Raw genomic sequence first — 20,247 nt, 5'->3', positions numbered from 1 at the left:
GAGAAAAGAGTGATGGTGACGGTGATAGTGATGGTGACTGTGCACAGGTGGGAGAGTAAAAAACGTGGCAGCAGTCAGATCACACCGTGTGCTTCCAACCCTCCAGATGTAGAATACATTAATGATGCTTAATCAACTCTGAGACTGAGCCAGATGCTGTTGTCTGGAGTTGTTTTGTTTTGATATTCTGCAGCAGAGGAAGCTCTCAACTGTCTACGCATCGGAGCGTGTCTGACAAAACCAAAGCCTTGTGGAGCTGCTAAACACACAACCACACCCCCCCCCCCCCCCCACACACACACACACGCACAAACAAAGACTGCAAATGTTCTTGTTATGCTGTCCCTGTAACGAGAAGATGCTGAAAGGATATATGTGCATCAGGAAGACTTGAAATTAATTCATGCTTGCGGCCAAGTGCTTGTAAATCCAGGCTGTTTTAGCTGGTAGCTAAGTATGTCAATTCTTCTGGCCTGCGTGGCTGCCGGCCAGGTACATCTTCAATTAGTCTCCTCCATAGCAAATCATCCTATAGCCGCTCAGAGAGCAAGATTAAATATTTGCAGTCCACTAATTGCGGTTACTGCTAAATGGCACAGCTGCTTCCTGAATCTTAAATTAGGATCAGTTAATCCTCTGGTCAGGGAATTAATTCCTTTAGTCAAATCCGGAGGAAAGTGTTGGTCAAAAGATAAAGTTTCTGGTATGATACCAATGGTGGAAACTTTAAGGTCATAGTTAGGGTTAAAGGGCAGATATGTTCAGTTCCTTTCTTAGCTATGGATTTTTCATTAGTTTTAGTTTTTATTTAGTGTTGACTCAGGCTCAGCGGCCACATACAACTCAATTTGATCTCAAGTGGGCTGTATACCAGTCAAATAATAGCATAATAACCTATTAACAACAAGCACTCAAAACGTTTCCCTTAATTTTACATTAAATGAAGAAAAAACAAGTGCAATTTCAGCAATGTCATGTCTAAGTTAACCATTTACAGGTATTGGTAACTGAACAATATAATATTTCACAATACCATTAGATTGGAATCTTAATTGAAAATTCATCCTGGGGGCCGGATTGGACCCACTGGTGGGCCGGTTCTGGCTCGTGAACTTTACGTTTGACACCCCTGATTTAGATGAATAAACTCAACCCCAATTAACTCCATGAGAAATGTTATGTTTAGCTCGTATAGCCTTAAACAAAAACAACAAAAACAGTGCTTATGAATGAAAATAAAACCTTTCAAAGTTCACACTTCATATGAACCCAAAAGGATAATGTATGAAATTAATTCACAGACGCACATTTTCGCTTAGTTGTTTTGTAAACAAACTGTAGTTTATTTTAATTTCAGTAGTAATATACATGATCTAAAGACATTTAACATAATATCTAAAAGTCCAACCAGAGTAAATAAAAATAAAATAAGAAGGTGCCGATGCTAAATTGCTGGTGCACACCTTTAACAATTCACACCGTAAACTTTTATTGGAGGACACTGAGCAGCATATATTTGTCCACCAGTGGAGAACTCCATGTGCTAAATTCAATTCAAGACTTAAAAAAAAAAAAAAAAAAAAGAGGGCCACTCTGACAAATCAGACGTCACAGGCAGAGTGGATGTATGTGCTGGGTCTGTCGATAACGGCCAATTAGGCGGAGGGGACACGTCAGCGCAGGAGAGGGCCCAATCTAATCAGCAGAGTAATTAAAAACACACAGCACAGCAGACCCCATGGCTGCATTGTCAGGGGCGGTGTTCAGCATTTAGCACAGACAGGGATGACAGAGCGATGGCCCTCACTGCTGCTGCTGTGTCATTAGACTCCAGAAAAGTATTAAAACAACGCAGCAAATGTGCACAGAACAAGGTGTTAGCACTGTTAGCAGCCAATGATTGTCCACTTATCATCATCAATGATGCAACTTAAATTAAATGAAAACTTCTCCGTGTTTTCATTAATTTGCCTGCATTGTTTTCCGATTAATCTCCTTCATGGCACTGGCTCGTTTCATTGAGCCCTCGTTTCTCCCTTTTTAATTAACACATCACCTCAATCCACCTCTAAAATTAAAAAAAAAAAAAAAAAGCTTGTGATGCTGAGCTCTTAAAAGCAGCATATGTAGTTAAAAAAACACACCACCAGATGTCACCCACACCTCAGTGGTTCTAATCTGCCTTTTTATGAAGTGTAATGAATTCTGCCTCTGGCACTGGCTGTGTGATGCATAACAACACAAGGAGCTTTTTATGTGTAAAGTCATTTTTTTCTTTTTGCATATATAAGTGGCATTAATGCATTAATGCAGGGATGCAGCAGCAGCAGCAGCAGCAACGAGACGCTTCACCTGTGATGATGCATTACTGGCTCTTATAGTGTGTCCTCGCTCCATAGTGTGTCCTCTTCCCAGCCATCCTTCTTCTCTCCTCTGAGGGCCACTTCCCATCCCCTGTGTGCAGCCGAGCATGAATGTTTGGCTCCCGAGCACCGTGGATGTGTGACAGGCCGCCTCTGAGAAGGGGGTGATTCCAAAGTGCAGTAGAAGTAATAGGGTAATCTATTATACAGTCCAACTCTTTCTTCCTCCTCCTCCTCGTCCTCTTCCTCAGTCTCTCTGTCTCTTGCTGCCTCTGTCCTTGCATCAGCATTTCAGGAGGACAGATGAGAAGAAGAGTTTATCTGTGCATGTTCTCGTTGCCCTCCTGCAGAGTCCAGCACTTTCTCAATTAAACGGGGGTCCATCTGCCCTGCTGATTCAAGGCTTGTAGTGTGTGTGTGTGTGTGTGTGTGTGTGTGTGTGTGTGTGTGTGTGTGTGTGTGTGTGTGTGTGTGTGTGTGTGTGTGTGTGTGCAGGCACATACAGGTTCCAGTCCAACAGTCCGTGACCACAACCACAGTGGTATGTTATCATATGAGTAACCAGCAGCCATATATTTTTGACACATGTCGTGCTCAGCCAGCCATAACACACACTCTCTCACACACACACACACACTGACAGACACACACACACTCACAGACAAACGCACTCTCACACACACACTCTCACACACACAGTCAGACACACACACTCTCACACACACAGTCAGACACACACACACTCTCACAGACACACACACTCACAAACACACACAAACTCTCACAGACGCACACATGCACACAAACTCTAATAGACACACACTCGCACACACACACTCTCTCGCACACTCGCACGCACACGCACGCACACACGCACACACATGCGCACACACACACACACAGTTAAGAAAAAGGAATGGAATACAAGGATAAGTGAGAAATGTGAGTCATGTCTAAAAGTAATTCAGCTCTCAATTTCTGAGATTACGTCCATATAGAGGTGAATCATTTTAATTTATTAAAGGAGCCTTAACTTGCAGATTAAGTCCACATTTACAGATTAAACACTAAAGTGTTTAATGGTTAGAGATGGATTCTTGCCATCATTTCCACACTTTATCCACAGCCTTATCAATCAATCCTCCCTCAGAGCGAAGCTCCTTTAAAAACTGTGTGCATCACCTTCTCTTCTGTGTAAATAAGGTGAAAAAAAAGAAAGAGAAGAAAGCAGGGCAATTAAAACCTCCACGTTTCCTGCCTCCTGCTCAGTCTTCAACCCCTTCACCCTCATCACTGACATCTTTCCCTTTTGTGTGCTCCATTTTTAGTCGCACCTCCCACAGAGACGTGGAAGCAGGGAGGCAGAGAGGGAGAGAGAGGGAGAGAGAGAGAGAGAGAGAGAGAGAGCATCTCCTCCTTCTCCTCCTCCTCCTCTAGCGCTGCCTCTGTTCCAGCACACGCTCTCACTTCTTCCCTGTGATGCCAACTGGATGCAGACCGAGGGATTTCCAGCAGTTTCCTGAGTGTGTCCTCCCTCTCCTCTCCTCCCAACCCTTCCTCCTCCTCCTCCTCCTCCTCCTCCTCTTCCTCCAGCAGCCTGAGCGTTTCTCCCTCCTCTGGCTTGTCTTCCCCTCTGCTCCTCAGCACCAGGATGTGGCTCTCGGTGGCTTTGCTCCTCTCTGGATTCTCTGCTTTGATCCACGGTGAGCCTGCCTCTCTCTTTCACTCTCTCAGGAATCAGATTGCAGCAGCAGCAGCTTCCGCCGCCGCCGTCACCGCTGCACTTTGAAATCTCAGAAATGTTGGAAGGAATGAATTGAGGAGTGTCTGTCTGTCATCTTGACGTTTGATGTGTGAAGCAGACGGTGGAATAAGACGGTAAAGTAGGAGCAGAATCGACTCCAGACAGAAAGAAAAGTGAGAATGTGACTCACCTGTTTGCTGTACAGATTTGTCACAAGTGTGCTTCATTTTTCTGGGACACAGATGCTTGTGTTGACCTGAGAGTTGGATGTCTTTGCATGAGATGGTTTCCCACTTGGCTTTAAGTCTGTAAACCCTGCAAAAAAAACAAAAACAGAACAGGTCAGAGATCAATTGAGTACATTTAAATTGTCTCCCCGTCGTGTCTCTGCAGCCCAAACTAGAGACGAGGCCCTGATGTGCTGAATGTAAAAGCAGGCGGAGGATGACAAAGCTCAGGAGAGAGTCTCTGAACTTTGCCTCCAGGCAGAAGCAGATTTACCTGATAGTTTGTTTGTTTGTTTGTTTGTTTGTGCTGCTTTCAAAAATAAAAGAGAGGATCTAGTGCGGTGAAAGTAGTGTGGACAAAAGATAAGAGAGCACAGGGGGCTACATTTTTTTTTAGATACATATTTCTGCAGGCTGACTCTTAAAGAAGAAAAGAGATGTGTTTTTATCACTTTAACATTTTCTACTGAAAACACCTCACACGTGTTTAACGTTCACTTAAAAAGCTCCAAAACAGGAAACTAAGAAGTGCTTAAACAATACTAACGAGCACCTGCTTTTGACACCAAAAACGTGACCAAACACACTTGATCTTTTATTACTGTTGCACACACAATACTTCATGTTTTGCATATATTGACCGGTACAATATGCATGAATAAAGTTTTGGAAATACTCTTCAGGATAAGATGGACCCCAGAGTCTCGGCTCAAATCTTAAGTCGACTGTTATCTGTTCGTCTCCAGTGGTATCAACTGAAACTCTGCTGTTTGCACTGCAACGTTCTTTGTCTGTTTCCATGTAAAATGCATGAGGAATCGTCTCTGTAAACACATCTGCGTTGTAATAAATTCATATATTCAGGTGAGGACAAGCGAGGCTTATCGAGCTAATTCTTTTCCCCCGTGAATCACGAGAGGAGCGCTTTATCGGCGCGTTCTTTATCGCTTCAGATAGAAATAGAAAACAGAATTACAGTTATTATATTGTTTTATGAGTTTGAATAAAACTTGCTGTGAGGCTGTAAAAAAAGAAAAAAGAGTAGCTTCACTGCGTCGTTTACAGCCTTGTGTTTGTTGTGATTCACAGCACAGTTGACACTTCAGTTCATTATTTGTCTGGGGACTGTGTCAACATCTTTGTGTGTTACCTAACCGATGTTAATTGGACTGTCATTATAGCCAGTTAGGCTCTGATAATGTTTATCCCCGTTATTAAATAGATCCTGTGGCGTCAAAGTCACTTTAGTTCAGGGGCCACAAACGGCACAGTTTGATCTCATGTGGGCCGAACCAGTAAAACTATAGCATAAAAACCTATAAACAACAAGAATTCAACATTGTTTTACATTTAATGAAGTATCTTATTTTGAGATTTCTCCATTTCTCTCCACTGATGGCTAGAGTGTTTATTCACTGTGTGGGTTTTCTCTTCTCCCTATAATATTGTAAAGATTTCCGTCTTACTATCTACGGAGACTAATTAGGGCTCGAGCCACGAGTGGGATAACCATTTGTTATCCTTCAGATTATTAATATATCCGTGGCTTTCTGAGGGGGTTTACGTGCATAAAAACTCCTGAAACTTGGCATGGAGGTCAGGTCTGGTGAATATACGATATTGGCATAGGTCCCGAAGCCGTGCATCGCTCAAGGGCTCCGTAGCGCCCCCTAAGGTGAAAACATAGGCAAAATTGAGTTTCACCAAATTTCCCAAGACTTGGTGGGAAGATATTATAGACCAAGACAAAATTTGGGATTTTTGGAAGAATGTTGGCACATTTGCACCCTACAAAAATGAGCGAACTTGTCCGAGCACGTTTGTCGTACCGACATAAAACATCGAAGACGGAATGTTGTTGAAAGGTTTGCCGGACTCTAAACGTTGTGGCCACGGCAATCCTTGTGCAGTCCTAGTTTATGTTTTGATTTGGTGCCATACGAATAGAATCTTTTTTACAAATCTTAATCCTGAAAAACCTCAATTGTCTTGAGAAAAATAGTTTACCATTTACACATTTAGTCATAGATATCTGGATCTGAAAAATATAGTATTTTAATTTTAACAAATTCATCCTAGTGGCCAGATTGGACTCCCTGGTGGGCCAGAACCATACAACTCTACATAAGTGTGATAAATGATAAAAGTGTTTTATTATTTCTGCTGATTTCATCATGAAAGGATCAGTGCAGAGTTAAGAAGTGTTCCTCTTTTCCTCAGACTCTGTTTTGTATTTATAGATAAGGACGTTGAGCTCCTGAGGGATGCATTCTCTGATATTCTGATTTGATCTGCAATATATATTTTTTTTAAATACAGTATATATAATACCATTCCCTCCCTGACTGTCCTCCTGTTTTGGTTTCTATGTAGGTTTCATTGAGGTCTTTACAGATGTGCATAAGCTTTGTTGTGACGTGTGCCTCACTTTCTCAGCTTAAGACTTTGTCAGATTTTATTTAATACTCTAATGTGTCTGTCTTAATCTCAAGTGTCGGTGCAGGGTCCTCACCAGAGGACTTTGCTGAAGAACCTCCTGAAAGACTACAACCGGATGGAGCGGCCGGTGGGAAACGACTCCCACTCTCTGACCGTTTACTTCTCCCTCAGTTTGATACAGATCATGGACGTGGTAAGAGAGAATATATGTTTTATATATATAGCCATAATTGTTATAGAGATTAGCCTGAACAAAGAAATGTGCTGAAATGATCTCATGTCTTCTAGGACGAGAAGAACCAAGTGTTGACCACAAATATATGGCTGCAGATGGTAAGAACTCCTGAGAGACTTAAAGAAAATGATGGATTTGCTGCTGTTATGGCTGCAGGTGTCAGATACAAACAGTTATCATGTGTTTTTGTGCTTCGTAGAATTGGTTCGACCATTACCTCCAGTGGAACGAGAGCGAACACCCCGGGGTCAAAAACCTCCGCTTCACCACAGATCAGGTGTGGACGCCGGACATCCTGCTCTACAACAGGTAAAACGTGTGCAAGTGACTAAAAACACTCACATCTCACACACACACACACACACACACACACACACACACACACACACACACACACACACACACACACACACACACACACACACACACACACACACACACACACACACACACACACACACACACACACACACACACACACGTGAGGTTTCCATTGACGCACATTCATTTCTTACTCTAACCTGAACCTTAATTACTGCTGGCTTAATCCTAACCTTACCCTCAATCTAACCTTATCTAAGTTTATCTACATTATGGGGACTTGCTTTTTGTCCCCACAAGGAAGACAAGTCCCCATAATGTGACTGTGTAAACAGATTTAGGTCCCCACAACATTAGTAATAACTGGACACACACACACTCACGTCACGTTCCAACAAACAGTGTCACTCCCTCTCCTTGTCCTTCCTCAGTGCAGATGATGACTTTGACTCCACCTTTAAGACCAACGTTCTGGTGAACTCCAGTGGTTATGCCAAATATCTGCCTCCAGGTGAGTTTCCTCTCATTATTCTGATTCATGCTGTCATCAGTTTTCATCACATCGTGTATCTGCGCTGGAGCATCATCAGCCTCTGCCTCGCCGGGTTTATGCACTTATTAACATTTTACTGGTTTAAATACCCTCACTGTTTATCTATTGGTTACAGATTCCCAGCATTGTAAGACACAGCTCAGTCTTTCTTTCGTCTCTCGACAACAGGCTGACATTAAATGTGGATATGGCTCAGAAATCCTGTTCAGTCATCCATGTTTATTAATAGGCTGCTGCTGAATGTAAATACAGCTCCCTAAAGCTGTATTTGTGGATGAAAGCCAATTAGTGGATGAATAGGAAAAGCTTGCGCCCTGGTTTTGGTACAAGAGGGGAAATTTTACCACGAAACAGGGAGAGTGACGGCAGGGGAGTCAATTGGAAAGGGGGGAAATAATATGCAGCAAAAGTGCTTTTTTGTGACTTGGTTGACATTTTCTGTGGTCTTTTTGGGCTCATTAGAAGGACCACGTCCAGTGTTCTCTTAGTGCCAGTCCCAAGGCCGGATTAATGGCAGGGTTGTGTAAAATATGTGGACAAATGGTGACCCCTAAAAGAGAGCAGCCCAAAGAAGAGGAAGAGGAATTCTTAGTAACTAAAAGGCATCGAGTCTGTGGGTGGCAGACGCTGTTTCACACAAATTAGGACAATTTAAAGGTGAAGTCTCTCTGGTGTCGACTCCATACTGTCATAACTCGCCGCCGCCGCTGCAGAGATTCGGTTCTGCTCTTAGGTTTGGATTTAATGGTTTTTAAAAAAGTTTTAACCCTTCAACACCGAGTGTATCGCGACACGTTTGACACAAAACACTTTTTATTACTGTAATTATGCGGCAAATTGTGCTATCCGAAGAATTCCGGCTGTTTCTGAAAGCTGAGAAGGTGCAAGTCACAGCCGATGTGTGGTTATTACGGTAATTTCACTCACGCTGTTGCAGGAAGCTGGAGAATCATGTCTTTGTCATCAGAGAGGAGAGAGTTGGGAAAAACACCTGTTTTTGGATTGAGACAACAAACAAATGTTATTTTAAATATGTTTTATACTGTTAAAATTTCAAATGTTAATTTCAAAACTACAGTTCTACATTTTTAAAACACTATTTTAACATACAATAAATTGTAAATAACTGCCAGATATTGAAAATTATTCTGTAAAAAAAGGCAAAAGCACTAAGTTACAGGACATTTTCTGGCCCATTTATGGTTAAAAATAAGCAAAAAAAAAAAGTCCAGACAGACATTTTGAGGCTCAGGTGTTTAAGGGTTAACTCACATCTATGTCAGGTGAAATGTTCCTTTGCCTGAAGGCCTCGCAATTTCTCTTTTCAGAGCTAAATGTGAAAGTACGGTGGCCTGGAAGTGCAAATCATTATGACTTAAGAATGTGAAACACTTTTACAAATCCCGAAACAAATGAACGAAAGACACAAAAAGGGAAAAAGACGCAATTCTTACAGAAAGTACATTTGTTAAAATGTTGTTTTGGGATTTGTAAAACGGTTTGTACTATGAAAGAGAAAACCCTGGGTGTCTCGTTTGAGGGAGTTGCTTCAAATACAATTTAGAGGTCACTGTCTCCGGAGCTCATGATTCTCGAGCTGCTACTTCATTTGGTGTCATATTGTGATGAACCATTGTTTTTAAACCCCGCATTCATTCTTTCATCCTGCCAACCTCCTCCTTCATCTGCAATCGCTGCTTCCATTCCAGTCTGGGGGCTGATTTGCATGTTTGGCAGCCGCATAATGAACGCGTTGGAGATATGTAGTGTAAGGATTCACTGGAAACGTGCTCGTGTGCATGCCTCTGAACGTCTAAACAAGCTTGATTCACTTATTTCTGTAATTACTTTAAGAGCCGGGGGGTTTGCCAACAGCAGCAGCAGCAGCCAGCAGCAGCGAGGATCCTTGTGATGCTTGCACACTGGCCTGCAAGTGATGATTTTACTACATATACATCTGTGCGTGCATAATAAAAGTAATAATCTGATTAGGGCACAATGCACAACCTCGTTTGTTAGTGTCACTGTCGGTCGATGTTTCCGTCTAAGAGGCTTAGCTAACAGCTGTGTGTGCAGGCCGAGCACGGAGGCACGAGAGAGAAAACCTCGAACCCATCAGTGACAACGCTGTTGCCAATTTTAATTTTTTTTAAAGGTATTACTTTGATGGGAGGAGTTTCTAATCTAATTTTTTTGCTTTCACTCTTCCAGTCTCTAAATTAGATTTTACAATAAATTCTCCTGCACAACGTTGATAAAAAACTCCTGCATTTTCCCCCTCACTGTCTCCAACATGTGAGGTAGCTGAGAAGTGGGTCGGTCTGATTATGAAGTGAATGAACAGATCTTTCAGATGATACAGAAACATTGATATTCAGAACAGGCTTCTTGCTCAACACAAGTGATTTTCCAACACATCTTTCCCTCGCCGCCGCCGCCGCCTCTAGAGAGAAAACTGCAGGGGAGTCAATATTGTCATTTCGACAACTGAGCGATGAGCTCTGCCTTCAGTGCTTTCGTGTTTCATCCCTCTCTCAAGGAATCTTTATGAGCACGTGCAGCGTGGATGTTCGCTGGTTCCCTTTCGACATCCAGAAATGCGAGATGAAGTTTGGCTCTTGGACGTACGACGGTTGGCTGCTGAACCTTCAAATGATCGATGCGGACATTTCAAGCTTCATGCCCAATGGAGAGTGGGACCTCATCGGTTAGTAGAGTGAAGTGGATTTATATACTCGAGGAGAACAGCAGGTCACTGAGCTAAAGAGACACCGTCTGTCTGTCCCCGTTTATGTCCAGGTGTCCCCGGCACCAGAAACGAGGCCTTCTACGACTGCTGTAAAGAGCCTTACCCGGACGTGACGTTTGTTATAACAATACGACGCCGGACACTCTACTACGCCCTGAACCTGCTCATCCCATGTGTGCTGCTTTCTTCGATGACTCTGCTCATCTTTGTGCTGCCAGCTGACTCCGGGGAGAAGATCTCACTGGGTGAGTGGATCAAGCAAAGCTATCAATTCAGTTTTATTTGTAAAGTGCTGAATCACAACATACATCATCTCAAGGCACTGTACATTTTCAGCATTATCGAGAGCAGAGAAATCCAACAATTCACACAATGAGCAAGCACTTGGCATCTTTGGAGAGAGAAAAAACTCCCTTTTATCAGCTGTCATTGGGGGAAAAGAGCAGTGGTATTAAGAAAGGATTATTATTTGAACACTTTATTAACACCTCTTAACTTTTCTTACTTTGAGATCGTGCATAAAAGTACTATTTTCCTGAAATGCCATATTTAGTTTTAACCTTGAGAACACAGAGCATTTGGGCTTTGATTTTTTTCTCCATTACTAAGCACAACCTTGGAAATCTGATGAAAAAACAACCATCAACTATGTAAAAACACCTGAGCAGAAAGAACTCAAAATGTGTAAAATTGGGAATGAATTTGTGAAATTTGTAGTTTTATGAACAAAAAGAAAAGATAATCAATTAACTAATTTGTGACTTCTGCACAATTGTTGCTACTTTAAATCACTACTAAAATGTATATAAAATGAATCTTAGACTCAACAACACTTAAGAAGATGGAAAAAAAAACATTACTGTATACGTGACCTCCACACACCCCAGGATGTCCATATAAGGAGTTGTGTATTATTCCAACGGCAATTTACATTTAAAGGGTGCTCACACGGCACAGCACTAAGGGTTATAGATTCAGTGTGAAATAATTAGGAACACATCTCTCTCAGAAAGGATGTAAACACTCAATTCTCTCTGCTGTTTCTTGTTGGGTTATACATTGACTTTATGTGGACGTAGCCACTGTTTCAGAGTGTAAAATGTACATTTATTCCTGCACAAACATGACAGCACCTCTGTAAAACAAGGCTCTTGCTTAAAATGCTTATTTAATTTTTTTTTACCAAAAGTGAACATTTTTGGTTAGTATAAGTTTTTTTTGAAAAAAAAGCCTCAAAAGCAAAACAGTTTGTTGCAGCTTTCATGGACACAGAGCGTGTGCACATGCACGCATCTCCAGTTTGAATAAACACTGGGTGCTGGCCAGAACTTAGAATATGACAAGCTGCAAAAAAAAAAAGAAAGAAGTCTGTTTTTGCTCACAGAAAAAAACAACCTCTTTATTGCCGACTATGTGGTGTGTTAAGCCCTAGATGGTCAGCAGCAACTGGTGCCATCATCATTTACAGTGTGTATTTAGTGTTTATCCTATCCATACATTTATGTACACAAGGCTTTCTAGAACAAAGGCAGCAGTGGCACTGATGACTCTGTGGAGGCATGAAAGAAGCGGTGAGGGAGGGAAGGTGTGGAGCTCTTAAGGAACGAGGGATTACAGGATAAAACAGAAAGATTTAGACGTTTTAGGAGGAAGAAGAGGAACAGAGATGGACGGATGTGAGACGGTAACGGAAAGGTGAAGAATGGAGAACAGAGGCCATTTTGTTTTCTGACAATTTGTCGACTAAAATGACTTCATTCATTAAGAAAATGTCCAGTAAATGAACTGTTAATGAAGCGAATGAGTTTTTTTTTTCTGAATTGACATTAACTTTGCACCAGTCTGCTCATTTCCCAAATAAAAACGATCCTCTTTTGCTAATATGAACTGACTCATGTCTGAGAAAGAGGCAGTGGATGCATTATCAAATTATCCTTAACGTCAATACAAATGCATTACACAGCATTTCTCCACTTAAAAAAAAATGCCAACCCTTTCACACACAGCCAGTTAACCTATTGATGTAATTAAGGCCAGTGAATTGATTAGAGGCAGAGAGAGCTTACACATCGCCTTCCAGGGAAATACTCTGTCACTCTGCCTGATAGAAGACACACTGAGATTCAGGGGACTGTGACTTTAAGGTGAAAGGAGCAGGCTTTTAAGGGGAAGTTGTTTTCTGTGAAGAAAGTGCATCCATGTGGCCTTTTTAATCTTCTTAACATCTTTAAAGGTCATTCATATTTTATCTCTTGGCCTAAGAGTTTAATTGAGTTATTGTGAATGGGGACAGTTTTGCCAGCAAAGCACTCCTTAAATTCTGTCTGTTGGTGAAGTGAGACAGATCATTTAGAGGTGGATTAATGAAGACAGAGATGGGCTTCAGTGTTTGTGTGTGTGTGTGTGTGTGTTTTCAGATTTTAAAGGTTATTTGCAGCGATGGAAGAGCTTTTATCTGTACAGGGTGTCAAAAAATAAATTACTGTGCGAACATTAGCTGGTCATTTTCATAAATCGAAACCTGACCTCCAGAGCTGAGTGTGATCATTTATCAAAATTACAAAACAACTGATTTAGATTCTCATCAGAAAGGAATGTCACTCTAGGAAGAAGAGTATATCACAGCACTGTATTCTTAACAAAATGTCTACCTACCAAAACCTGCCTAGTAACCTATTACCTATCTATTCATCCATCGACCTACCTACCTACCAAACTATTATCTATCTACTCATCCATCGTCCATCCTTACCACGATGTTACCTACCTACCTACCTACCTACCTACCTACCTACCTACCTACCTACCTACCTACCTACCTACCTACCTACCTACCTACCTACCTACCTACCTACCTACCTACCTACACTCTTGGAAATAAAAGTGCAAAGTAGAACCATATACGGTTCTTCGGCTTGGACCTGGAACACTTTTGGAAGATTACAGCAAGAACCTTTTTAAAACCCTTTATTCAGGAAAGGGGTTTTAAAGGGTTCTCTGGATCAAACTGGTTCTTACTGGAACCATTAGTTCCCTTTCTTCGGGAAAGGGTTTTTCATAAGCAAATGGTTCCTGGGTAGAACCTCAGCCCTTGTAGAAGGACCATTTTGGAACCCTTATTTCTAAGAGTGTACCTACCTACCTACCCAACTATTATCTATCTACAAATCCATCTTCATCCTTACTCTAATCTATGTTACCTACCTACTATACCTCTTTCTATGCAGGTATCACCGTGTTGCTGTCTCTGACTGTTTTCATGTTGCTGGTGGCAGAGATCATGCCGGCCACATCCGACTCCGTCCCTCTCATAGGTATGTAATGAAAAAGCCTTTTTCACGAGTGAGTCACATAATCCAGAGGACTTGATCGCTCAACTGTGTTACTGAGACCCAATTAAAACAGACCGATACACACGCAACACAGACGTATAACGATCGTCTCTGTGGACTAAAGACGTTTCACTCATTAAGAACTCAGCATGAAGTCTCCATCTGACAGTGGAGATCAATATGCAGTCTCTCGTGTTTGTGACAGCAGGAGAAACAAACTTCCAACTGGGTCTAATTGGGGGGAAAAGGGCGTCTTGACTCGATCAAGTTGTGCATTAATGAACTGACGCCTTGAGCTAAATGCTAATAAGAGTGTTCCGCATTATAATCTATATTTAACATATTAGAATGATCCATTTATTCATCTTCTACCGCTTAATCATAGATTTTCTTACACTACCCACGTGCATTGGTTTCCTGCATGTTCTTCAGATTTGGGAATTAGGTAAATTGGACACTCTAAATTGACCATAGGTGTGAGAGTGAATGGTTGTTTGTCTCTATGTGTCCTATGTGATGAACTGGCGATCAATCCAGGGTATACCCCGCCTATCACCCTTTGTCAGGTGGGATTGGCACCAGCGACTTCCATGACCCTCATGTGAAGAATAAAGTGGTAGAAGATGAGAGAGTGAGCGAGCGAGAGTTTTTCATACCGAGCAGTTGCCAGTGATTATCCTCTGGTGGAGGCGATTTCACAGGAACTCAGTCCAAACAACAGGGATTTCACTTAGCGGCCACCAATTCACTCGTTTGAATAGAAGAAGCCCTTTTAGATCCAGCAAAAGGTTTATATACAATAGAGTCAAATTCAGACATTAAATGTGGGTACCCCATTCTGCATAGACTCTTGCTTGAGTGTTGGTTTTCCAGTTGGCGTGACAAACAAGTCTACTTGCTTGGAACATCAGGACCCCAAAACAAAGCCTGGCTAGTGTCCTTCTCATTGCCTGACTAGAAAGTGTTAACATGGAACATTCCCGTTATTACAGTATCTTTAACTATACTTAATATGAGTGTGTCTCGTTTGATTAGGTCTGTAATCCAATCAGGCATTTGTTTGGTGTCACATGACATGTGACATCCATAAGTACCAACTGAAGTGAACTGGTAGATTTATTGTGGATCTTCACAGGGTTTTCCCACCAACTATCAAATCAACAGAATGATGATGGTTAAATATCTTCATGAACTCTACAAACAATTTTATGACCTTTGGAGAATTAAGACCTGGATGAATGAGAATCTTCACAGACATGCTGAAAGCAACATTTACTCTATCTCCAAAATAACCCAAAATCCGATAAGCAGTAGTAGCATCATTAAAAACGTAATATCATTATCCCTAATCTCCAATCTAAATGAGAATTTACTGAAGGTCTCTATGTGGGAAAAAAAAAAAAGGCCTGTCATCCATCATGAAAAGTATGTGTCTAAATGTAACCACGATCTCTGGAGAACACAGATGTTCAGTCCAGTGGTTATGGACCGAGTGACGTTCTAAACAAAAACACTGTGATACAAGTGACAGAGCCGCAGAGTAACAACAGTGATCGTATTCTCTAAATATCACTTCATATGCTTCAATTACAAAATAGTAGTTGTGGTTGAGCTGAATGAAATTATGAATGAATGTCTAGGGTGTACCCATCAGCTGGGATTGGCACCGGCGCACCCCCGCGAAACCTCATGTGCTGGATAAAGCGGTAGAAGTTGGATGGATAAATAAGATAAATAAGCTAAAAACATCCTCCCAAATCCAAACAACTAAATTTATTAACTCAATCTGTTCTTTTTCCGCTTTAATTGGCTGAGTTGATTGTGGGCACATTAGTGGAGATTATATATTAAGTGAGCTAAGATGATAGCCAGAGACTGATGCAAGGCCACATCTGCCCAAAGACACAAATCCTGCTCATTAAAAACATATTCAGCATATTTTCCTTTATTAAGAATAAGTATGCTCCAGCGCAGTCAGGGTTTGTTTGATGAATTTGCAAAAACAATGTGACAACTAGCAGACAGCGGTGCTGGACTCAGGATCGGCAGATATTTAAAGTATGTGTTGGATGAAACGGACTGAGAGGAATCAAACAAACTCTTCAGACTCTTGTGAATTATCTGACACGCTTGGCACACAAGTGAAGGACGATATCAACCACCTTTGAAAGAGTCTGCGTGGGTGTCAATAAGCATGTAGGAAGTCACAGTGTCTGTTCTCTCCTTTTCACCAGGTCAGTACTTTGCCAGTATAATGATCATTGTTGGGATGTCAGTTATTGCTACAGTGGTGGTTCTGCAGTATCATCACCACGACCCAAATGGAGGAAACATGCCGAAATGGGTGAGCTGATATTCCTCATGATCAGTCACACACATCCTGCCATGCGGCCACATCAGTCTCGTGATTGGCTCGTCTCCCCGTTCCACATATGATACATTCCTGCAGTTGATCTCTCCGTGGCATTAGCTCTCCATCCTCGGCTCTATTTCCAATAACATTCCAGTCATCTGTTAGTGCTGCTCTGCCCCTCTGCCTGTGTCTTTTCTCTTTTTTATTCACTGACTTCCTGAGCTGTGACTCATCCAGCAACATCAGTCTGCCGGAATGTGTTCATCAAATGCCTCGCTACAGACTCCAGCTACACGGAGTGTGTTTCAAAGCACCCTGGATATGTGGGTGGATTCAATTTAGCTCCAGTTTCTTCCTTTTCTTGCCTTGTGTTTAATGCTATAACTCCATCAAGAGTTTTGTTTCCCCCCCAAAAGTTTAGTTTTAATGGGTTGAAAAAAGGCCTGAAATAAAGAACTGCAGTAAAAGAGTCACTGACTTTCTACAGTCGAGTAGATTGGTAGATATTTTAATTTACTACCAATCATATGTATGTATGAGTGTATAACTGCTTATTTACTCTTTGTTGCCTTTTACATCTACTTTATACAAAGGTCATGCTTTGTGGAAAATGCTATTTTGTGCTGACTGGTTTCTATCGCAACCCGAAATACGACAGAGTTTTAGGGCCATGCGTGAAGAAAAAATATTTTTCGCCAACTTTTGAGAATAAAGTTGGAATATCATGTTGAGATTTAAGTTGGAATATCATGTTGAGATTTAAATCAACATGTTGAGATTTAAATTAGATCACCATGTTGAGATTTAAGTTGGAATATGTTGAGATTTGAGTTGACATGTCGAGATTTAAGTTGGATTATCAAATTGAGGATTAAGTTGGAATATCATGTTGAGAATTAAAGGTGCCATATGTAAGAATGTGGCCAAAAACTGTTACTACATTCAAATTCAAAATACAGAGGTCTTTTAGGTTTCGTTTTCTGACGTAACTGGCAACCCGTGGTTGCTCGGCAGCTGAGACTCTACTGACTGCAGTGATTGGTAGACGGCGGTAGGTGGCGCCACATGCCAAAACATGATTTCAAAACATAAACATGATCTGCAAAATATATTTTTTAATGCAAATATTTTGTCTGTACTGTTGTTGTTGGTGAGTTCAGTTTGTTATATGAACATTATTCCTGAGTCTCTGTGACATATTAGGAGGATTTTATGACCAGTTGCTTTATATTTATTACATAATGCACCTTTAAGTTGCAATATCATGTTGAGATTTGAGTCGACATGTTGAGATTAAACTTGAAATTCCCAGAATAAAGCTGGAATATCACCTTGAGATTAAAATCTCGACATGTCCACCAGAGAGAACGACCGCTCCACAGAAGCCGACACTGAATCAGGACAGTCGCTAAAGAGAGAGACTTTATGTGATTTGATATTTTGCTGCTTCTAGTCAAGAAAAGAGTTTCTTCATGGTCACTTTCACATTCCAACCACGTCTGAGACTGACTGAGCTTCTGTGGAGCAGTCGCTCTCTACGATGAAATGTCGAGATTTAAGACGACATGTCAATTTTAAATCTCATGACATTCCAAATTTATCCTCAAAATTTCAAGTATAATCTCGACATGTGGTCATTGAAGTCGTCTTTGTGTGTGGCCCTAACACTCTGTCGTACTGTACAGACAAACAGAGTACTGAGAGTGCATTTTTTCCCATTTTGTATTGAAAACCTAAGACATAAAGGTGTGAAAGAGGCTAACATAGTTTCTTGACAAACGTGGGAAAAGGAGGGTTCAACAAAGGAGTCCTTTTACAATCTGCAGCCTCCACATTAGACGTCACTAATTCTTACCCACTCGACTTTTAATAACAACATAAGATAGAATTATTGACTATATTTTAAGATGTATGTTAAAAAGAAAAAAAATGACAAGTGATTAACAACAGCTTGGTTGTGCGTTACTGTGTATTGACACATTATATGGACGTTCTGATGATGAATGGCTCATTCAAACGGTCCAAGGGCCAATTAACAAGCAAACTGATGTGGTTCAGATGAGCGCATTGAAACAGCACAGGTCATAATTAAAGCCCACAGAAAAACAGCATCAACAGCATCAACAACGTGGACAGTTAGTTAATTAAGCAGTCATCTGGACATTATCTTCTCAACAGATGCCAGACATCCATCTGGATGCTGTAGGGACAATATGCTGTTTCAGGGGACATACAGTTTGTGTCCAAGTGAGTTTGTGCTCAAGGAAGGAGAAGGAGAGGTGAAAAGGAGAGGTAGAGTGGAGAGGGGGTGGAAAAAGGACACACAAGGAGGGAAGAGGAAACAAAGATGGGAGAAGAAAGGAGACAAATAGAGGGATGGAGGAAAGGACAGAGTAGAGGGCAAAGGAAAAAGCAAATCCAGGTACAATAGGAGGGAAGAGGAAACGAGTAATGAGAGGGAGAAGGAGAGGAGACAAAAGCAGGAGAGCAAAGTAAGAAGAGAAGACCCTTGAAGAGAATCAATCAATCCTTTTCAGCCTGATGTTGAGTTTTTAAAGCCGTCTGTAAGAACTCAGTCTGAATGAATCCAGTTGAAACAAAAGGATCTTCTTTGCCACAGGCTCTTTCACTGAGTGTCACTGTGGAGAATCTCTACTGCTTAAAGAAGTGCGGCTGCATTTCCAAAGAAAACATCAACATCTTTCTCCATCAAAGGAAGCCATTCACTTATCTTAATTATTTTCACGTTTAGTTCAATAAACCAAGGTTTTTTCAGTGTGTTACAGCATTTCTTTTCTTCACACCTCTCCAGGTGCAGCTTGTTTTGCTGCAGTGGATCGCGTGGTTCCTGCGTATGAAGCGTCCAGGAGAGAACAACGACCCGGCGCGGCCCCCGTGTGCACCCCACCTGCGGCGTTGCTCCTCCGGCTCCCAGAGCGGCAGCATCACCAACCCTATAGACCCCACCCTTCATCCGCTTCACCCACAGAACCTGGCTCCTCTTCAGGCAGGGCCCCTTCACGCAGGACACCCTCACCTCCAGGTGCAGTCCAGCACTAACAACAATGGGAACCTTCTCTACATGGGCTTCCAGAGCATGGAGGAGCCTTCAGTGCTCTCAGAGCCTATCCAGAGGAATACCATCTCAATGGGGCCTTCTCGGGGTACAGGAAGTCCTCCTCCACACCTGCCGTCTCAGTTCTGCAGCTCTCCACCACCTCCTACCCCTAATATGGACACTGTAGGTTGCCCCAGCACTGTCTCCAGTGGCGGGGGCTTTGGAGGTGGTCCAGGAGGACTGGGAGGGTGTTCAACTGCAGGGATAGGAGACATGCAGCTACAGGCAATTCTGGAAGAGGTGCGTTACATGGCAGACCGCTTCCGAGAGCAGGATGAGGCCGAGCGCGTGGCCGACCAGTGGAAGTTTGCAGGAGCTGTAATCGATCGTCTTTGTCTGGTAGCATTCAGCGTTTTCAACATCATCTGCACCATTTCCATCCTCATGTCTGCCCCTAATTTTGCGGACGCCGTTTCAAAGGACTTTGTTTGATGGCAAAGAGGAAAAGGAAAAAAGAAGAGGAGAAGTGAGCAGAAGTGGATGAGTGGTATTAAAGATAAGATGATGGATGAAGTGGGCTTGGAAACACGATTTCCAGCAAACTGTGGGCTTTGTGATTTGTGATAGCGAGGAACCGGGAAATGGAAAAACAAAAACAGGAGGGTTTTTTTTTTGCAATGCATTCTGTTTGGTGAGAGGAATATAAGAGGAAAACAGATGAGGAAGGGGGATACAGAGCGATGTTAAAATGAGTTCTGGGTGAGCAGGTTGCTTTATCATATTCTTGTCAAGGTGAAATGGATTATGGTGAATTCAAAGACTGTCCCCTAAAAATTAGGGGAAAGATTAGTCGGAGAGGGGAAAGGAGAGAGA

The 20,247-nt window shown here is 41.9% G+C and overlaps 1 protein-coding gene across 1 annotated transcript; it reads left to right on the top strand.

The window, feature by feature from the left end:
• Positions 1 to 3,922: 3,922 nt before the first annotated feature.
• Positions 3,923 to 19,866, top strand: chrna11 (cholinergic receptor, nicotinic, alpha 11; the record flags this gene model as incomplete). Its single annotated transcript, XM_083899724.1, has 10 exons — positions 3,923 to 4,066; positions 6,827 to 6,966; positions 7,062 to 7,106; positions 7,208 to 7,317; positions 7,761 to 7,840; positions 10,422 to 10,589; positions 10,682 to 10,876; positions 13,859 to 13,945; positions 16,198 to 16,307; positions 19,129 to 19,866. Exons 1-10 carry the CDS (start codon positions 4,015 to 4,017, stop codon positions 19,864 to 19,866), a joined length of 1,725 nt encoding a protein of 574 aa, XP_083755850.1. The 5' UTR covers positions 3,923 to 4,014.
• Between the last annotated feature and the right edge of the window lie 381 nt (positions 19,867 to 20,247).

This window comes from Microchirus variegatus, assembly GCF_963457635.1.
Source record: "Microchirus variegatus genome assembly, chromosome: 13".
Classification (NCBI taxonomy): Eukaryota; Metazoa; Chordata; class Actinopteri; order Pleuronectiformes; family Soleidae; genus Microchirus; species Microchirus variegatus.
This window is presented reverse-complemented; position numbering and strand designations above follow the sequence as displayed.